This window comes from Podarcis vaucheri, assembly GCF_965113315.1.
Source record: "Podarcis vaucheri genome assembly, chromosome: 15".
Lineage (NCBI taxonomy): Eukaryota > Metazoa > Chordata > Lepidosauria > Squamata > Lacertidae > Podarcis > Podarcis vaucheri.
The window spans coordinates 29,753,254-29,773,047 of NC_138753.1; the positions used below are offsets into that span (position 1 = coordinate 29,753,254).

At 50.3% G+C, this 19,794-nt stretch overlaps 1 protein-coding gene across 2 annotated transcripts in view; it reads right to left on the reverse strand.

Moving 5' to 3' along the window:
* Window positions 1-54: 54 nt before the first annotated feature.
* The window catches only part of PCSK7 (proprotein convertase subtilisin/kexin type 7), a 31,608-nt gene continuing 11,868 nt past the window's right edge, over window positions 55-19,794 (reverse strand). For both annotated transcript variants that reach the window (XM_082200313.1, XM_082200312.1), the window contains exons 5-16: window positions 19,657-19,747; window positions 18,091-18,145; window positions 17,639-17,777; window positions 14,999-15,099; window positions 11,797-11,964; window positions 10,551-10,658; window positions 9,508-9,610; window positions 6,749-6,905; window positions 4,495-4,589; window positions 3,371-3,464; window positions 2,290-2,407; window positions 55-1,333 (exon numbers count right to left, since the gene is read on the reverse strand). In XM_082200313.1, coding sequence (XP_082056439.1) covers window positions 977-1,333; window positions 2,290-2,407; window positions 3,371-3,464; window positions 4,495-4,589; window positions 6,749-6,905; window positions 9,508-9,610; window positions 10,551-10,658; window positions 11,797-11,964; window positions 14,999-15,099; window positions 17,639-17,777; window positions 18,091-18,145; window positions 19,657-19,747 — 1,586 coding nt within the window. In that variant the 3' untranslated portion in view covers window positions 55-976. The remainder of the gene's footprint in view (window positions 1,334-2,289; window positions 2,408-3,370; window positions 3,465-4,494; window positions 4,590-6,748; window positions 6,906-9,507; window positions 9,611-10,550; window positions 10,659-11,796; window positions 11,965-14,998; window positions 15,100-17,638; window positions 17,778-18,090; window positions 18,146-19,656; window positions 19,748-19,794) is intronic.

Consider the following 19,794-nt stretch of genomic DNA (forward strand, 5'->3'; position numbering starts at 1 on the left):
CTTGTATGTGTATTTCCGACATGCCGCTTGAAAATAAAACAGAAAAGGAGAAGGCATATTTTAATGGGTTTATTGGAAAGCTGCAAAGAAAAGCTTTTTGCTGTTAATTAAAAAAAACACGCCCAACTGATTTAGAAAATAATAATAATTACCCACCCATCCCTGCAAAGCTGGATGACTTTGGGAGTGGCACAAAAGCCTCACTTCTTCTGCCTACAGAAGACATACATGTCATTTCTTCCCAATGGGATGGGGGTCACAGCAGAAGCAGAAGCCGCCGCCCCAGCAGGAGAACGGCTCATGCAGCTGCCACCGAAGACTGTTTCGTTCGTTGACGTGGTCCCAAGCCAGGGCCTCCACCCAGCCCTCAACTCCATGGAAAGCTGCCCATGCTCTGCTCCTGATCCCGGCTGTGTCAGGATATACGTACAGAAAGGAAGTGCATTGTATGATACCCTTTTGGGTTCCAGTGGTGGAGGAAGGCCCCCGAAAGCTGCTCCTCTTTGCCATTCGTCAGCAGCAAGGCAGGCGATGCAGGGGGGCACTGGGACAGTGTGAGAAGGCTGGCAGGCAGGGGGCACCGGCCAGCCCAGGGTCTGCTGCGCCACTTGGCAGCAGGATAAGGCAGCGAGTTGGTGAGAGAACACAGGCTCCTTTCCGCAAAGTTTGTGGGGCACTGCAGGGGCAGGCTTCCTCTGCACCCCACCCCCTTGGCACATCCCCAGATCTCAGCCCCACCACAGACACTGAATAAGGCTGCCCACCCCCGGGCAAGGCTCAGCCTCTGTGCCAGCCACAGGCACCCTGGCAATCCCACGGCACAGGCGGTGGCCCCCAAATGCAAGAAGGGGCCAGGGTTAGGGGCAAGCTGGGCTACCCGCGAAGAGATGCTTCCGTCGGTCGGACTTCCTCCCTGTGTGCCAAACCCAGGGCAAGCGCTGGTTCAGTTTGCGTGTCCAGGGCTCTCTGCCAGCAGTCAGTAAACCCCGGGTGAGGTAGCCTGCTCTTGCTCTGGGAGGTTCAGCAAGCCTCTCCCTGCCGATGGTCTTGGGGTCCCCGCAGCTCCGCCTGCCACTCTTGCCTCCTCCTCCACCCCCAGGCAGGATGGCTGCTGCTCAGGCTCCAGCTCCTTCCCTCCATACAGGGGGACGGTCTCCTCCATCTCTAGCCCATCCTCCAGGCTCTTGGCTGTCCTGCCTTCCGATGACCAAGGGCAGGCCATGGCGTTGCCGCAGGGGACCAGGTCAAAGGTCATGCTGTGGCGCATCAGGAACACCTCCAGCATGTAATAGAAGGTCCAGAAGACAGCAAAGCAGCCCAGCAGCATCAGGGTCTGGGAGGTGAGAAGGGGAGGGGAGAGAGAGGGGAGGTCAGAACTGGCATGGAGGTAAAAAAAACCTTTGCAAAAAACAACAGACCAGGAAAGAGGGAAACCAGGGAGGGGAGCGCATCCTGGCTCAAACAAGAGTTCAAAGTTCATATGGTCTTGTGAGCAGTGGAAAACATTGCCGGGGGTGTGTGTGCTTGAGTGGTTTTTCACCCAAGTGGCACAGAATCTACCAGCAGAATAAGCTTTGCCAGGAAGGGAGTGGAAGTCACGTCTGGCTTGGCTTGGGCCACAATCCTGGCATTCAGTAGCTTTGGAGACTCGGTCTATGGCTGGCCCAGTATCACCCAGTGAACTTCGCGGCTGGCCAGGGAGGCAGTGGGTGAATGTGGTCTTGCCAGCTGAAGTCCAACACGCCAACCTCTGGCAGACCACCCTTTGCCAGCTTGCAATTATTCTGAGGCTGTCGGCGGAGCCTAACTAAGCTGAGGTCCATGGCTAGGGGGAGCTGACATGATGAGGCCCTGCATGTCAAAATTTGCCACTTCCACCACCCTAGTCTAGCCACCCCTCCCCACCAATTAGCCAAGATTACCCACAGCCTCCGATGACCCACAAGGCTGCAATAAACCTCACTGAACACACATGTTCCTGGGCTTGTCTGCTCTAAACCAATCAAAAAGGGACCCCATTATTCCACTGACCAAACCCACAGTGCCCTGTTGCGCTGACTTATCGCCACGCCACCGCCCAAGCCCCTGCCCCTCACTAGCTCAGTAGGTAGGGCTTGAGACTCTTAATCCTAGGGTTGTGGGTTTGATTCTCCACATTGGGTGAAAAAATCCTGAATTGCAGAGGCTTTGGACTGATGACCCTCATGACTGCTTCCAATTCAACAATTCTATTATTCTTTCTCCCTCCACTGCCTGTTGAGGATCCTGTGACAGGCAGGTGTCCATTACCTTGAGGGTGTTGGTGGTGATGGTGTAAGGCTCCTGCTCAGGGATCTGCAGGCCTGGTGGGCAGGGCAAGGAAAAATCGCCATCCAGGAATCGCCCACTCATGGCCTCTTCAACCAGCCTGCAGGAGAAACAGCTTTTCTGAATTACACCCAACAGGCAGGGGGGCAATTTTTCCTTACTCCCCTTCAGCCAGATTTTTCAGGCAGGTTCCTGTGGTCTACTCTCTCTGGCCAAAGCCTTCCCCCGCCCCCCTGCCATTTTTTCCAAGATCCTGTTCTGACAGGGCCCAACCAGAAGTCCTTAAGCACAATCTGAGTGAAATGGCAGCTCTCCCGCCCACACTTGTGATTCCCAGCAATTGGCCTCTGAGCGTGAAGGTACTGCAAAAGCCACCAGACAAAATTATCCAAGGTGGCTCGTGCTAGCTAGCCAAGCCACATATCACAAGGGAAAACAAAATAAAAAAAATGTGAAAGCCAAAAAACACCCTTCGGGTCATTGCTAGTCTGAGCTAAGAAAAATTACTTCCCTCTCCCAGTTAGGGTAACCAGGCCAGGCCCAGAACAGAAGTATTTATCTGCTTTGTAAGCCCTCTTGAGTTTGTTTTGTAGTGGAGTCACTGAACACATGAAATTGATCAGGGGGAATCCTTTCCAGTGGGGGCTGGGGAGCTACAAGAGCATTTTAACTGGGCATCCTCTTGCTCCCGACTGAGACTAGGGTTGGGCGATATATTGATGTATCACCCAAAACCGGTTTGAAGTCCATATCACGATAGTGGTTTCATAATTTGTAACCTGGCAATATACTATGAGTCATGATGTTTGTGACTATGCAAAAATCACAATGTGGGGGAAACCGTGAAGCCAGCCAATGCCTCTACATAGCTCCATCCTTATTTCAGACATCGTGACAATATTGTTATATTGTGATGTTTTGCTGGTGATTTATATTGCAACGTTGAAAACCAGGTATCACCCAGCCTTAACTGAGACAGAGAAATGGAGTCGAATTGTCAGGCCTGGCCACCTCCCAGCCTCTCTGACGCTCGTGCCTCTGCCCCAAATCTCACCATCCTTACCTCTGTCGCTCCTTGATCTCGGCAAGGGCCCACGAGGATCCGTACAGAGTCAGCTGCCAGTGCTTCAGCACACCAGCCCCCAGGGTCTCGTCCCCTGCAAAGGAGAGGCATTGGCAGGAGAGACTAGTGAGGGAGAGGCTTGTGGGATCACACAGACAAGGGGCAAGAGGGGAGCTTGCCACCTCCCATAATAATAATAATAATAATAATAATAATAATAACAACAACAACAACAACAACAACAACAACAACAACAACAATAATAATAATTTATTAAGTTATACCCTGCCCATCTGACTGGATCTCCCCAGCCACTCTGGGCAGCTTCCAACAAAGATTAAAAATACATTAAAATGTCACACATTGAAAACTTCCCTAAACAGGGTTGCCTTCAGATGTCTTCTAAAAGTCAGGTAGTTGTTTATTTCCTTGACATCTGATGGGAGGGCATTCCACAGGGCGGGCGCCACTGCTGAGAAGGCCCTCTGTCTGGTTCGCTGTAACTTGGCTTCTTGCATTGAGGGAACCACCAGGAGGCTCTCGGCGCTGGACCTCAGCGTCCGGGCAGAACGATGGGGGTGGAGATGCTCCTTCAGGTATACTGGGCCAAGGCCATTTAGGGCCTTAACGGTCAGCATCAACACTTTGAATTGCGCTCAGAAATGTACTGGGAGCCAATGTAGGTCTTTCAGGACTGGTGTTATATGGTCTCAGCGGCTGCTCCCAGTCACCAGTCTAGCTGCCCCATTCTGGATTAGTTGTAGTTTCCGGGTCACCTTCAAAGGTAGCCCCACATAGAGCGCATTTTAGTAGTCCAAGCGGGAGATAACTAGAGCATGCACCACTCTGGCAAGACAGTCCACAGGCAGGTAGGGTCTCAGCCTGTGTACCAGATGGAGCTGGTAGGCAGCTGCCCTGGACACAGAATCCCTCTGGAAAAGGCAAGGGGGTAATCAAGGGCCTCGATTCTAGGCAGTCACAGTGCCGGCAAGGAGCAGGTGAGTGGCACATGTGCAGGAAGCCATGCAAGGCTCTGAGATTTCACAGCAAGAGCCACATGGGGGGAAAGGAGGGGGCAAGAGTCCTCCCTCTGGGGAAAGAGGGAGTGAAGCTGCAGGACTCACCAACATCCCGGATCAGGAGGCGGTAGGTGCCCTGCGCCTCCTCACCCCAGCAGCGCACGGTGGAGAAGGTCCAGTCCGCAAAGCCACTGGGATCCCTACAGGAGAGATGGGGGACATGGAATCTGTGCAGCGTCCACAAAGCTTGGAATTAGAAACCCACCCACCCCACCCCCAGATGATGGCCTTCAGCCTTGAGTTACCAAGCCCTTTCTTGGCCTAGGGTGAGGACAGAGACACAGTATACTCATTTTATACATCCTTAAGATTTCGATGACTTCCTCTTTTCTCTTTCCATGGTTCATTTTACATATCTTAAATTCCTGCATTCTTACAAAAAAACCCTATACCAATCAGTATTCCATGATTGCATCCTCAAAACTTATTTACACCACTGAATTTATCTTAATGCTGCCAGCGTTTTCAGCTGTACACAATTATATTCCATATACGGTGGTACCTCGGGTTAAGTACTTAATTCGTTCCGGAGGTCCGTTCTTAACCTGAAACTGTTCTTAACCTGAAGCACCACTTTAGCTAATGGGGCCTCCCGCTGCTGCTGCGCCGCCGGAGCACGATTTCTGTTCTCATCCTGAAGCAAAGTTCTTAACCCGAGGTACTATTTCTGGGTTAGCGAAGTCTGTAACCTGAAGCGTATGTAACCCGAGGTACCACTGTATTCAATAAAAATTTTCCAATCTTCTTTAAACACACGTTCTTCTGGTTCTCTTATTCTATATGTTAAGTCTGCAAGTTGTGCATATTCTGTCAACTTAAGCCGCCGTTCTTCTTTGGTTGGGACTTCACTCGTTTTCCATTTTGGGGCTAACAAAACACGGGCCGCAGTTGTTGCACACATGAATACCGGTAACCTTTTCTGACACCTGGGGATTTCAGTCTGAATTATCCCCAACAGAAGAGACTCTGGGTTTTGGGGGGAAAGTACTTACAAACTCCCCCCCCCAATTCATTATAGATAATTTACCAATACTTTTACCCTTTTACATGTCCACCACATATAAAAGAATGTTCCCTTCGCCTCTTGACACTTTCGTTTCTTAATTGTACTTCTAGCCTGTCCTTCACCAAACATTCCATTTTTTACAAAAATAAATAAAAATGTTCTTAATTGAAAAAAGAATACTACTTTTTTTAAAAAAGACTAATACGGTTTACTTAAAATCATAAAATAAAACCACGAAGCAACCCATGGCAAAATAACAAACAAAAGGGCAGAATCATAGAACTGTAGAGGTGGAAAAGATCACCAGGGGTCATCTAGTCCAACCCCCTGCAGTGCAGGAATCTTTTGCCCAATGTGCATCTCGAACCCATGACCCTGAGATTTAAGTGTCTCATTCTCTACCAACTGAGCTGTCCCAGGATATGCCTGCAGGAAACCCACAAACAGGGTTCAAGCACAAGGGTATGATATGCCTCTCCCCTCCTGTGGAATACAGCAACTGACACTGAGAAGAGTTACTGCTTCCTGCTGTGGAGCAAAGCATAGCCATTGTGAACAGCAGCCATCAATAGCCCCTCACCTCCAAGAATTTGTCTAATCCTGTTTTAAAGTCATTGGGCTTGGTGGCCATCCAGTGGGAGGGAGTTCCATAGTTTTAAACTATACCCCGAGTGAAGAAGCCCTTTCTGTCGTCTGCCTGAATCTTGCAAAATTCAGCTTCATTATGGTTATGGGTAAAGGGGGGGAGAAACATTTTCTCTATCCATTCTATGCATCATCATATATACCTGTATCATGCTGGATCTCACTTGCCTTTTCTCTAAACCGGTTAAGTCCCGGACGCTGCAACCTTTCCTCCATCCCCTTGGTCATTTGGGCTGCCTTTTTCTGAACCCTACAATATCCTGCCTGAGTCAAGGTGACCAGAGCAGCCCACAGCCCTTGCAAACAGGACTTAACATCTTTCCTCAGGGCCTGCAAGACAGAGCTGTTCCACCAGGCCTTTGGCCAAAGCACAGCCTGACCCCCTCCTTTGGCAATCCTCCCAGAACTCTAGCCCAATGGTTGCCATTAATTTGATTTTGAATTGATTTTAAAATGAATTGATTTTAGAATACTGTGCTACTTTTATTGCTGTTAGCCGCTCTGGAACCCGGCTATGGCTGGGGAGGGCGGGATATAAATAAAATTTTATTATTTATTATTATTAAACGGAAAGAGGTTTATCTGAGGGGCTGGTGTTGCGCTTGGCGATCCCCCCACCTGCTTCCTTCCAGGGGCCGCCCTACTCACGAGTCCATGCTCCGCGGCGTCCCGATCCAAGACTTCATGCCGCTGGGACAGAGGAGGCGGATGTCCAGGTTGCCACGCCGGGGGTGGGTGATGGTGACGGTCACAGCCACATGCTCCAGGGTCCTCATCCCCGAGAGCTCCAGGTCAGCTTCTGTGACTGAGAAGGGAGAGAAGCAACTGCACAATGGCCGCTTGCCCTGGAACCCTAAGCGCTCCTCCTCCTGCAAGGCCCTGGGGAGGCTCGGCAGAGGGGGTGGGTGTGCGGGCATCATCCTGGCATGCATGCAAGTGGGACGATGCCCATGGTCCACAAACCACAGCTGGGCCTAATTGATTGCAGCAAACATCTGGATGACCTCCAGTGAGCACGACTTGTGCCATCTGTGCGCACGCCAACCACTCGCGGCGTTACCTGCGCATGTGGGGCTCGGGACCAGGGTGCCACCCTGGGAGCAGCAGGTGGGAAGCAAGAAGCAGAGGAGCTGACCAGGCTCAGATCTGCTCCTCCTAGCTTCCTGCCTTAAAAGCTCCTCCAACTTTTGGGCACCTCCATGGCCGTGTGCATCCATACCTTCCTCACAGGAAGCTACCCAAGAGGAGCCTGGATGCTGGATCAGGCCCAAGGGGGCGCACCTAGCTCAGCGTCCTGTTCTCACCGTAGCCACCCTGTTGCCCCAAAGCAGTGTTTCCCAAACTTGCTTGCTGGACTGTTTTGTTGGACTACAACTCCCATCATCCCTAGCTAGCCGGACCCGTGTTCAGGGGTGATGGGAACTGTAGTCCCCAAAAAAACCACCTGGAGGCCCAAGTTTGGGGAAACGCTGCTGCAAAGGGAAGCCCACAAGCAAGACCCCGCGATCTCCCTTTCAAGGCTGCAGTTCCCTCCACCCTCAGAGCCTGACTCTTGCATTCCTCTCTGGGGTTCAGCCGCTTTCTGGCATTTCCTACCCTTCTGTTTGTTGTTTCACATTTCGCCGGAGAGAATTCCTTTTACGGGAAACAGGCGCGGAGCAGCCCTGGACTCCCTTCCAAAGACTCCAAGGCTCTGGGGAAGGCTGGGAACAAGCAGAAGCCCACAGGGGGGGGGTCTCCCCCCCCCTAACCTTAAGATCATGTTGCATCTTCCTAGAGCTCCCCAAGGACATGTTGACTAGAGACAGGTTTTTTTCTAGTATTGATGGGGTAGCAGGGTGGGGGAGGGCCCAAGACAGCCCCCCCCCCCGATGCCTCCCCATCCTAATCAGTTTTCAGTACTGGCCCTGACTTGGTGGAACGCTCTGTCACAAGAGACTAGGGCCCTGTGGGACTTGACGTCTTTCCGCAGGGCCTGCAAGACAGAGCTGTTCCGCCTGGCCTTTGGTTTGGACTCAGTCTGACCCTTATGTTTCCCTCCCCTTATGGTTTTGATCTATGGGCTATTACAGTGGTACCTCCGGTTATGTACTTAATTCGTTCCAGAGGTCTGTTCTTAACCTGAAACTGTTCTTAACCTGAAGCACCGCTTTAGCTAATGGGGCCTCCTGCTGCTGCTGCACCGCCACCGCACGATTTCTGTTCTCATCCTGAAGCAAAGTTCTTAACCTGAGGTAATATTTCTGGGTTAGCGGAGTCTGTAACCTGAAGCGTATGTAACCTGAGGTACCACTGTATGGGCTATTATTAAAATGAGGCTGCATTTTAAATTGTTTCTCCCCCTCCCCTATTATGTTTTTATTGTAATCTTACTGGTGCTAGCCGCCCTGAGCCCGGCCCTGGCTGGAGAGGGTGGGGTATAAATATATTATTATTATTACTATTATTATTATTACTACTACTATTATGGCACTCATGTTTCTCAGGCAGGGCTGGCCCTCTGCACCCTGACAAGGCAAAGTGGTGGGGAGAGTCAGAATCTCCCTGCTCAAGTCCTGCCCGAATGTGGTGCTGGAGAGGCACTGCTAGGTCATTGGGCCTCTCTCACCGGTGGACAACGTGAGCCGCACGCCCTGCAAGAAATCTCCTCAATTGCACGAAGGAAGAACACGAATTAGGAGGCCTCGAGGCTTCTCAAGGAAAACAGAGGGATGGGATGAAACCACCTCTGGGAGGCATCAGTAGCTGGGGAAGAGAGGTCTCGCAGTGTGTGTGTGTGTGTGTGTGTGTCTTGTTTGTGTGGACGGAAGCTGGCCAAGACAGGAGCTGCCGCATTGCCTAAAATGGGCAGAGGGAGCCTCTGGCTTGGGCAGACATCCACGCACACACATCCTGCTGAGGCGGCCTGGCGTTGGTTGGGGTAAAGAGGGGGCAGCGCAGCAGTTCCAGCTCCCTCCCCCCTCCCCCGGCCGCAGCATGAGAGTTCGCACAAACGCTCCCCGATTCCGCACTCTCCCCACCAAACTCGGACTGACCATTTTGGTCGGAATAATGGAAATTGCAAGGAGCATCACTCTCCATCCTGCTAATTGACAGGGATCCCAAACCAACAGGAGGTTCTCCTCTCAAAGCTCCCTCGTTTCAAAGGAAGAAGAGCTTTCAAGTGGTTCCTGCCCCAGGGAGTTCCACAGGTTGAAACTTGTTTTTTAGATCTAGCATGGCTCCCCCACTCCCAAGGAGTTGTGGGATCTGTAGTTTTGCAAGGGAACAGGGAATTCCTTTGGAGGGCGACGGGCTTTCACAGGCCTGCCCCTTCCTGGGTTCACAGGGGACGTCAGGGCAGTTAAGCCAGCTGAGATTTATTAGTTCATGCCCCTCCCCTCCCCTCCCCTCCAAGCTCCACGAACCATTCCAGGTGACCTCCAGCTGCTGTGGCGCCATGGGGATGGTTTTGCTCTCCTTCAAGATGGGACTGACGTAGGAGGCCAGGTAAGGGACCGACTCCCAGATCTGCCAGTAGGGGAGAAGAAAGAGAGGAGAAGGGGAGCGCTGAGCACCACACAGAGCTTTCTTCTGCTGGCCCCTGCATGCAGCGCCCTATACACGATGCTATGTCCCACCATCCAGAAAAGGAGGGAGCAGGGGGCACTCAGCCCAAAGTCATTTCACGCAGAATCCTAGAACTGCAGAGTTGGAAGGGACACCGAGGGATATCTAGTCCAAACCCCTGAAATCTCAACAAAAGCATCCCTGATGGGTGACCACTCAATCTCTCGAATGGAGAGTCCACCGCCTTCAGAGGGAGTCCGTTCCACCGCTGAACAGCTCTTACTGTGAGAAAGCAATAAAACCGCTGGCACATTTGCAAAGCTAAGCAGGGTCCGGTCTGGTTTCAAATTGGATGGGGGACCACATGTTGAGATCCCTGCATTGCAGGGGGTTGGACTGGATGACCCTTGGTGTATTCCTTCCAACTCTTCCAATTCTATTATTCTAAGGTTTTGTTCGAAATGAGTATTTCTTGCAATTTGAATTCACTGATTCTGGTCCCACCAGAAAACAAGCATGCTTCACCTTGCATGTGAAAGCCCTTCAGATATCGGAAGATGGCCCTTATACCACCAGTTCATCTCCTGGCCTTAATTGTGGAAAAACAACTTTGCAAGCCTGTCAGCTTGCAGACATCGCCCCAGCCCTTTCAGCCTGCAGTGAGGGGTGTGGGGGTCTTGTATGGGGCAGCAAGTCCATCCCAATACTCTCTGGCCCCTGCCCCATGCTTCTGGCTTCTGGTGGAGGGCAGTCCCCTAGATGCATCAATCCTTTCTCCCTTACTCTGGGTATGGGGTGGGGGGAACAAGACCCAAATGAGAACCATGGGGCAGACAGCTGCCTTCCCCCCCCCACATTCTGACAAGCAGCCCTGGTCCTTGGTCCTCTTCCTGCCGACTACCTTGGCCGCGTTGACCAGCCTCCAAGCGTTCAGCAAGCCAAACCCGTGCTGGTGACTGTGGCTGAGGCCAGCCTGGTTGACATCCCAGCTGGCCCGGTTGTCTTCATACTGCAAAGGGAGGCAGGGAGCTGATTAGCTGGGGCAAGAGCTTGGGCCTCAGACAGGGAAGGCGGGAGAGACCGCGGCTTCAGAGGATGGAGGGGGCTTTGATGCTGCTGTGACCCAGGTAGCCTGGGAGCCACTGCAGAGAGCAGGATGCAAGGCTGGATCTGAAACGCTGAAAGGAGTAGGGAAGAATGCAGTTCCGGATCTGAAATGGTCCAGCTGGCAGTCCCCCTGCCCAAGCGTCCTGCTTCATTGATACGCCTTTGAATTGGCAGGGGTTGTGGGAGGAGGGGAGAGCAGAGCCACACCCCACTCCTCCTTTTCCAGGTCTCTGGGATGGGAGTGGTTGGTTCAGCACCAGCACTGATTCAGTTAAGCATCATATCCAAACCCACTGAAACATTCATGCAGAGTTCTCAAGTCCAGCCACCCAGACCCCCAAGAAATGAGGAGGAGGAGGAGGAGGGCTTGCAGAGATTACTGTGGCTGGGGGGGGGTCTTTGTGGGTTCAGGGTTGCTCTCCACCCCACTGATTCAGGCATGGAATTGTGGGAGGCAGGGGTACCTCTTTGGGACCATGCAGAGGCCCACACTGCCATACTCCTTCGGGGTTCTGAATCCCACCCCCAAGACCTAACCCTGGTGGCTCAATTCATCATCAAAGGATTGATGAAGAGCAGAGATCATAAAAATAGCTTGCGGGATCAGGCCAAAGGCCCATCTAGTCCAGCAACTTGCTCTCATGTTGGCCAACCAGAGGGAAAACCACGAGCAGGATCTGACCACAAGAACCCTCTGCCAGCTATGGTTTCCAGCATAGCTCTCTCTTCTCCGTGAATATCTCAAACCATCTTTTTAGGTTGGTGGCCATTGGTGGCTCTTGTGGGAGGGAGTTCCACAGTTTAGCAATGCCCTGTGGGAAGGAGGTGTCAGGATTTTGCCATGGACTGCATCGTCTCTTTCAGCTCAGTCTACTTCCTTCCTTGCGTTTCCATCCTGCACCTGGGCTTGGGCTCTGTTAGTCCCGAACCAATCTTCTGCCGGCTGCCCCCCTCCCCATCTGGGCATGGCTGGCACTGTGAAGGTTGCCCACAGAGGAAGAGAGATGGGAGAGGGTGCTACAAAGGCGCCCTGGTCTCACCTTGGTGGCTGTGAAGACGATGATGTGCTGGATGTCCCTCCAGGTGAGACAGGGGCGCACCTGCAGCATCAAGGCGATCATGCCAGCAGCCAGGGGGGCTGCAGCAGAGGTGCCGGTGTGCCCCTCCGTGCACCCAGTGCCCCTCTGCAAATCCCAGTCTGTGGTTGCCTGGAAAGAGAAGAGCAGGAAGCTGAAGGCCACTGGTACGAATGGAATGTTTCTGGGGCCAGAGGGAGGGCTGGCTAATCTGGAGGCGTCAGGCATTGGCTGGGGCTTCTGGGAGGTCCAGCCCCAAACAACTGGAGGGCACCAGTTCAGGGAAGGTGGCTGCAACTCAACCCAATTTCCAAGGTAGGATCCAGCAAACACCTGCCTGGATACATCACACAACACCCATCTTGCATCTTTCACTTCCACCCTTGAAAGATCATTCTTCCGCTGCTCTAAACATGAGTAAGCCCGTTCGGCAGGACTGCCTTGTGTGCTCCGTAAAGCCTTTATTTATTTTCTCTTACTGGGACCAGGCAGGCTGCTCTGACACTGAGCTTAGGGAGGATGGTGGGAGGGAAGGTCACTCTGGAAGGAGCCCAGCTCAAAACAGCTCTGGACCACTTTTCCTTGGGATGCACTAGCAAAGCTTGTCTGCCTGTCTCTCTCACTCTCACACGGCTGCCTAAGAAGAGTTCTGGGGGATTATTCAAAGGTTCAGTTGGTGTGAATATAATCTTGGCATTGCTTCTCAAAATGGAATTACATAATAAGAGTAATAATACTCTAAGCATGGGGGGGGGAGGTGCTGCAAATAATGAAGCCCTGGGTAACTGGTCTGACCATGGCTCCCTTATCTCCTTCCTCTCCAAGGTTGGGTTTCTGCAAGGTGGGATGGGTGCAGAATACGGACGGAATCAATCCTTGTTTCTGGCAGCCCATGGAAGAAATGCACTTTGTGCCTGTCTGTTTTGAGTGTCTTGGAGCCCCTGGTCTGGCTCTGAAGCTGCAAGGATAGCATTTCATGTGCCTTCCTTCCACCTTAGTGGTTCAGTCCACCCCTTTGCACATGCAACTCTGGGTGGGTGGGGTGGGGAGACATATTGGGGTTTCCCACTGCAGAGACTTGAAAGCTATGTGGCAGCTCTGTGCATTAAACCAGGTGGAGAATCCCCCTTGTTGAAAGAGGGGGAGATGGAGGCAAAGGCAGTAAACTAGCACAAGGGATTGGCAGCTACTGGGTTTCTGCCTTTGTTCCTTCCTCCTTTCCCCACCCCACTTGCTGCTGTGGCTCAAAGGGGGCTAGGTCCATTTTTGCACCACTTCTAGCATCATCCATTTGGGTTTAGAGACAAGGGAGCCACCCGGCTGCTTCCACTCCAACCAGCCCAGGAGAGCCTTGAGCTCCTGGGGAAGTCATAGAAGCAGGGTGGGAAGGGGAGGGAGAGATATCCTTGCTTGCAAAGACAATGCCACAGAAGGGAGGAGGCCATTTAAGCAGACATAAAAGGAAATACAAAGGAAAACGGAATGATGCACCTTAAGGGGGGGGGCAGTGAAGGAATGCATGGCGCAAAACCAGACCAGACACTTGGGAGAACAAAATGTCCTACACTTGTGGCACTGTTTTTAAAGGATTAGTAGCAAGCTGCAAGGGGAGGGGGATTTGGATTGGGGGCATTATTATTATTATTATTACAGTCGTATCTCAGAAGTCGAACAGAATCCTTTACGGAAGTCCATTCGACTTCCAAAATGTTCAGAAACCACAGCACAGCTTCTGATTGGCTGCAGGAGCTTCCAAAAATAGTTCACACACTGGAACAGTCACTTCTGGGTTTGCAGTGTTTGGGACTCAAAACGTTTGAGAACTAAGCTGTTTGAAAACCAAGGTACAACTGTAGTATTGTTGTTGTTGTTATTATTATTGATTTTTTTTTTAATCTTGCCCAAGGCAACCCAAAGAAACAAACAAAAAGCCCCACATAGATATATTAAAACCAAGGGGAAAACCAAAATGCATTAAAAGCACCCCACACGCTTCTAAAAAGCTACTGATAACTAAAAGCCAAAACCAAGATGGGATGGTCAAACCCCGCCACCCCCCACAACCTGCTATATTGAGAGCCCCAGCCAGTTGCATGGGGGCATGTATTGATTATCATCCTCGCCATCTGCCTTTCACCCTAAATTCCCAGGGCAGGTTACAACAATTCAAAGACAGCATGTAGGTACTTGTATGGTATCTGCATGTCTCAGGGAATGGTTAAGATCAGGACATCTGTATTTGGGGAGGGGGAAGAGGTAAATTGGCTCCAGTGCCCCCACTGCTTCCTTGATTTAACTAGCAGCCCATTTGCTTGCATTTAAAGGAAGCTGGGCAATCTCTCTCAGCTCTCCGTGTGCAACAGGCCGTTTTGGCTCTTAGTTATATTGCAAATAAATGAAAGGCAGGCCTAAGAAGAGTGAGGGGTGTTTTTTTGGGGGGGAGGGAGGGAGGTTGCTCCTGTCATGCCTTGGCTACAAGGTCCTAGAGGCACCTGGCAAGCCATCCAAGCAACGGGAAGCTGGCCTAAATGGACTCTTGCTCCGTGATCGAGCAAGGCAGTGTTTATGCATTCTTGCTGTTTAAAAAGATCACAGCTCTGTTCTAACTGTGCCGGTGGAAAGGTCTGGCTGCCTCCTTCTGCCTTGCCAAGCACAGTCCTCCCCTCCCTCCCGCCGCTGACTTTTAGGTTGAGCGTGGAACCATTCTGTCGGCTGCTGACAGCTGTTATTTGCACTTGGACACGAGATGCACGTTTTCAAACATGCACTAGCTTGGCCAGGAAGCATCAACAGGAGCCAAGAAACTGGGTTAAATTCTTCCCATTAAGGACACAGTAGAACATCATGCTAAAAGCCCCTTGTGGCAACGGGAAGAAGAGCTAACTCTGGAGTTTGCAAAAGCCCTGCAGAGCAGAGCACACCAGGCTCCTTGCATGCAACCTAAATAATAATAATAATAATAATAATAATAATAATAATAATAATAATATATTATTTATACCCCACCCATCTGGCTGGATTTCCCTATCAGTGCCTGCAGGAAAGACCTTTGCTGGCATGGGTGAAGCCCCCATGGCAGGCTCTGGGGGACACGACAAGGCACTTAAAAACCCATTGGGTGACCCAGTGCTGCGCAACGGCAGCATCTGGAACCTGCTGGACTTACAATGCTCCTCATCATCTTGTCTCCCCCGCTGAAAGTCACAGCCAGCATGGAGGCGCACTCCTCAGCGTAAAAGGGCATGTACCCCATCTCATCCACTGCTCCTGGAGGGAAAGAAGAGGCCAAAATAAAAGGGTTGAAGAAAGTGGCACATGCACACAATTTACTACACAAGGATAAGTACTTAATTCGTTCTGGAGGTCCATTCTTAACCTGAAACTGTTCTTAACCTGAAGCACCACTTTAGCTAATGGGCCCTCCTGCTGCTGCCACGCCGCCGGAGCACAATTTCTGTTCTCATCCTGAAGCAAAGTTCTTAATATTTCTGGGTTAGCAGAGTCTGTAAGCTGAAGCGTATGTAACCCGAGGTACCACTGTATCCTGAAAATGTTTTCAGTGGGATAAACAGAGCCAAGCCACTAGCAGGACAGCTCTGGGGGAATGGGGACAAGATTTGGGCATTTGCAGCAAGACATGTGAAACAAAGTCATGGAAAATAACCTCTCCCCCTGCCGTGCACCCAGAATGCTTTGATTTGTCTCCTGCCTTGTGGGCAGCTTCCCAAAAGCAACAAGCATAGGCTTATTCATCCGGCGCAGCCTGGCGACTGAAGCAGGGGAGAAAATCTCAGTGGTGGCTGCAGAGTAATGCTTTTCCTTGGGACCCCAGCTGTGCCCAAATCAAGTTCCTGCGTTAGGAAAACATATGCAAGCTCCGAAGGGCTCCTTGAGGGAACCTGGATTTCAGAAAGAGCTTGGAGCCCAATGCATCTGTCTGTCTGTCTGTCTCACAGACACAAACCTTCTGCACAAAGCTCCTGCCTGCCCATGTTGTCATATTGTCGGTCCATTGACAACAGTCCATTGTCAACACTTGCGTCTTACGAATGGCCTGCATACAGATGTCGGCTATGTTTAGATACATAGGACAATATTTGGAATGAGTTTATGCAGAATGAAGTAGGCTATTACCATCTGTATGTTTTAGGATAATAACACTATATCAAATTTATGTAAGAATGGGAGTATAGTACATTGCTCTTCGTTTTTTGGGGTATATATTGTTACAAAAGCCCAGTGGCTACACCTCTCTCTGCCAAGCCGTGGCAGGAACGCATGGGGCCACTGGCACACACCCCGGGTCTGTGTCCCTTTGGAGAGTAGAAGGCACAGCAGAGACTGTCCTGCTTTAAGAAATATGGATTTTCCTCCCACATATTTACACCTTCAGTCTGCATGGAGGGGGTCCAGATCTTACAGCGTGGCCCAAAGCGTTGCAGGCAGTCCTCCTTCCTTCTCCCTTGCCAAGATGGATCTCAGCCTTTCTTCCCCTTTCTTCTTCCCAGAAGCACCTTGCCCTCTTCCAGAGCAGTTACCCTGGCAACCTTCCTACTCTCCAGTCTCTGGTCACACCTGGGGCAAGAAGGTCTGTTGTCTTCTTGATGACCCTCAACAAGTTCGTTCTTCCCTCAGCCAGCCAGCTAGGCTGGTTTGTATAAAGCAGCCCAGGAATTCCCTGTCTGGCACAGCTTTGCCGTTTATGGGTTATTTTAAAAAAAATATTTATACTTCTCAGGTTTATACATTTCACTAATTTACAATCATTTTGACATTTCAAAAATTGACTTCCTTCTCTCTCTTTCTGCGGTTCCTTAAATTTATTTTTAATATCTTCTGCATATCCAAATAAACTTAATTTGCTCATTTATTCATCTTCTTTAAATACTGTATATACTCTTATGAAACTGCAGGTTATTACAATAATCCTGCCAATGTTTTTATCTGTTTACAATTTTTCTGTAAATATTCCACAAACCATTTCCATTCTTTTATTTAAAAAAATTGTTATCTCGATTCTTATAATTCCGGTAAGTTTCGCCATTTCTGCATATTCCATGAGTTTTTGTATCCGTTCTTCTTTTGCTGCTTCTTTCCATTTTGGGGCAAATCACATTCTTTCCACTGTAGTAGCATACATGAATAGAGGTTTACGTTTTAATCCATTCCCCAATTCATCAAACCCTGGTATTTATTAATTTCTAGGGTTTAGGGGTACTGTAACAATATAGAGTGGTATCTCTGGTTGTGGACGGGATCCGTTCTGGAGGTCCGGTCGGATCCTGAGGTTTCTGCAAACTGAGGACCGCTTCTGCGCATGGCGAAACCCAGTAAAATAGTTCCAGGTCTGCTCTGCGCGCATCCCAAAGTTTACATAACCAGAGAGCTGCGTAAACGGAGGTACGACTGTATATATTCTTTCCTATACACATCTTTGATTCCCCCCCTCACTTCCCTCAATTCCCCCCCCCCTTGCATCACTTTATTTCATTATAATTGAAATTCTTCCAGTAAAAATGTTAAAACAGTGGTACCCTGGATACAAACGGGATCCATTCTGGAGCCCTGTTCGCATCCTGAAGCGAACGTAACACACGACTGCACATGTGCGGGTTGCATTTCGCCACTTCCGCTGATGCGCATGACGTCATTTTGAACATCTGCGCATGCGCGAGTGGTGAAACCCCAAAGTAACGTGTTCCGTTACTTCCGGGTCACCGCAGAGCGCAACCCGAAAACGCTTAACCTGAAGAGTATTCATCCCGAGGTATGACTGTAAAAAACAGGCCCCTGCCTGCCCTATTACCGATGGTGACGGTGTAGATGGAGTTGGCGTAGCCATCATAGTTGCAATTGTCATTGTGCTGCCCTCCGTTCCCACTGGCCACCACAAAGATACTGCCAAAGCCCTGGCGGCCGGCCATCACCCCATGCTGCAAAGCGGCCTGAAAGGTAAAGGGGTGGGTTAGCTGAGTGAGCAGGGGTGACCTTGCCCCACCCATCTCACAATGCAGGGCACCCCCCCGGCCCCCTTGCTAAAGAACTTCCAGCAAGGACAATGGAAAGCCCTAGAAAGCCCACAGGAGAGGGGTCCTAGACCTTTCAGCTCCCTCAAAACCTGTGCATGCGATCCGGTGGTTCACAGCTGATCACACACAGAAGGCTGCTTCCTTCCTCCAGAGCCACCCTGTGAGGCCCAGTGTTCTCCAGGTCTCTCGGGCCGGCAGGGAAGAAGATGGCAGAACTCGAACTCCGTACCTTCCCAAGCTGGTGAGGACCATCCACAGTTTTGCCATCGTCATCGGGGCCCCAGCTGCGAAGGGAAATGCAGGGAAACAGAACTTAGGGACAAATCTGAGGGTCACAACAACCTGGGGTATCTAAGGTAAATCTAACTGTTGGAGATGCAATAGGGATAACTCTTCTCTAAAACGTATGTTTTTCCATTGCCCTATATCAAAAGGTTTTTGGTAGATGCTAACTGAAACTATCAACAGAACGAAATAAAAAAATTCCTTCCAGTAGCACCTTAGAGACCAACTAAGTTTGTTATTGGCATGAGCTTCCGAGTGCATGCACACTTCTTCAGATACAGATGTGTACAGTATCTGAAGAAGTCTGCATGCACATGAAAGCACATACCAATAACTAACTTTGTTGGTCTCTAAGGTGCTACTGGAAGGAATTTATTTTGTTTCGACTACGGCAGACCAACACGGCTACCCACCTGTAACTATCAACAGAACTGTATGGATCAACCTTACATTTACAGAGCAAAATATTGTCCTGAGTTATATACCCAGAACATGGAACCTTACAAAAGGACAATACAAGTGGACTCTCTGTGCCCTTACCACACAGCAAAAAAAGACTGATACTGATAAACTGGAAAAATAAAAATGCGGCTCTCTTCTATGATTGGATTGAAGACTTATACAAACTCGCAACATATGAACAACTTGCATATAAACGCAGACTTGCCATGGACAAATTCAATGACATTTGAAATCCATTCTTACAAATACAGTGGTACCTCAGGTTAAGAACTTAATTCGTTCTGGAGGTCCGTTCTTAACCTGAAACTGTTCTTAACCTGAGATACTATTTTAGCTAATGGGGCCTCCCGCTGCCGCGCAATTTCTGTTCTCATCCTGAAGCAAAGTTCTTAACCCGAGGTACTATTTCTGGGTTAGCAGAGTCTGTAACCTGAAGCATCTGTAACCCAAAGTACCACTGTAGTGTAATAGGTTAAGATCTGGTAAAGTACAATAACAACCTTGTAATGTATACAGTTTTGAGGTTTCCCCCCCTCCCCCCTTTATTTTCCCTTCTACACGGGTTCCGTTTCTCTTTTTCTTCTTCTCTCTTTTATTTACGTCTCACAATATTTAGTACACATATGATTTTGTACTTTTAAGACTCTCATTAACGATGTTTAAAACTAAACAACAGCAACAACCTGGGATACCAGGAGTTCCTGGAAGTGGCAGGCCAGGGCAACAGAACCCCCTTTCCCACTTCCATGGGGTCACACAGGCACTGCAGTGAGTGAACAGGATTCTCCATTCTCTCCATCACAACTGACCCAACAGCTCCAACCAGCAGGGGAGACTGTAGGAAAAAGGAAGTGCCTGCTGGTGCCCTGGGTGATGCAATTTCCGGGGACACCACCAAGCATCTAGCAAACCAGCCCTTCTGCAATTGAGACCAGAGCCCGTGGCACGGACTTTGCCCACAAAGGGGACTTGGTTCACATCCCTGTGATCAAAGCCCTCTCCCCCCCCCCCAAGCTTCTTATTTATTTGCTGTTCTTCCAGCACTGACCTGCAGCTGTAGATGTCGTTGATTTGATAGTGCTTGTTGAAAGCCACAGCCTCCATGCTGTCAGTGAGAGGCCCGTCCAGCACTCGGATCCCTGCACAGACAAAGACAGGTAAGGCAAGGGCAGGAGAGACCTGGCAA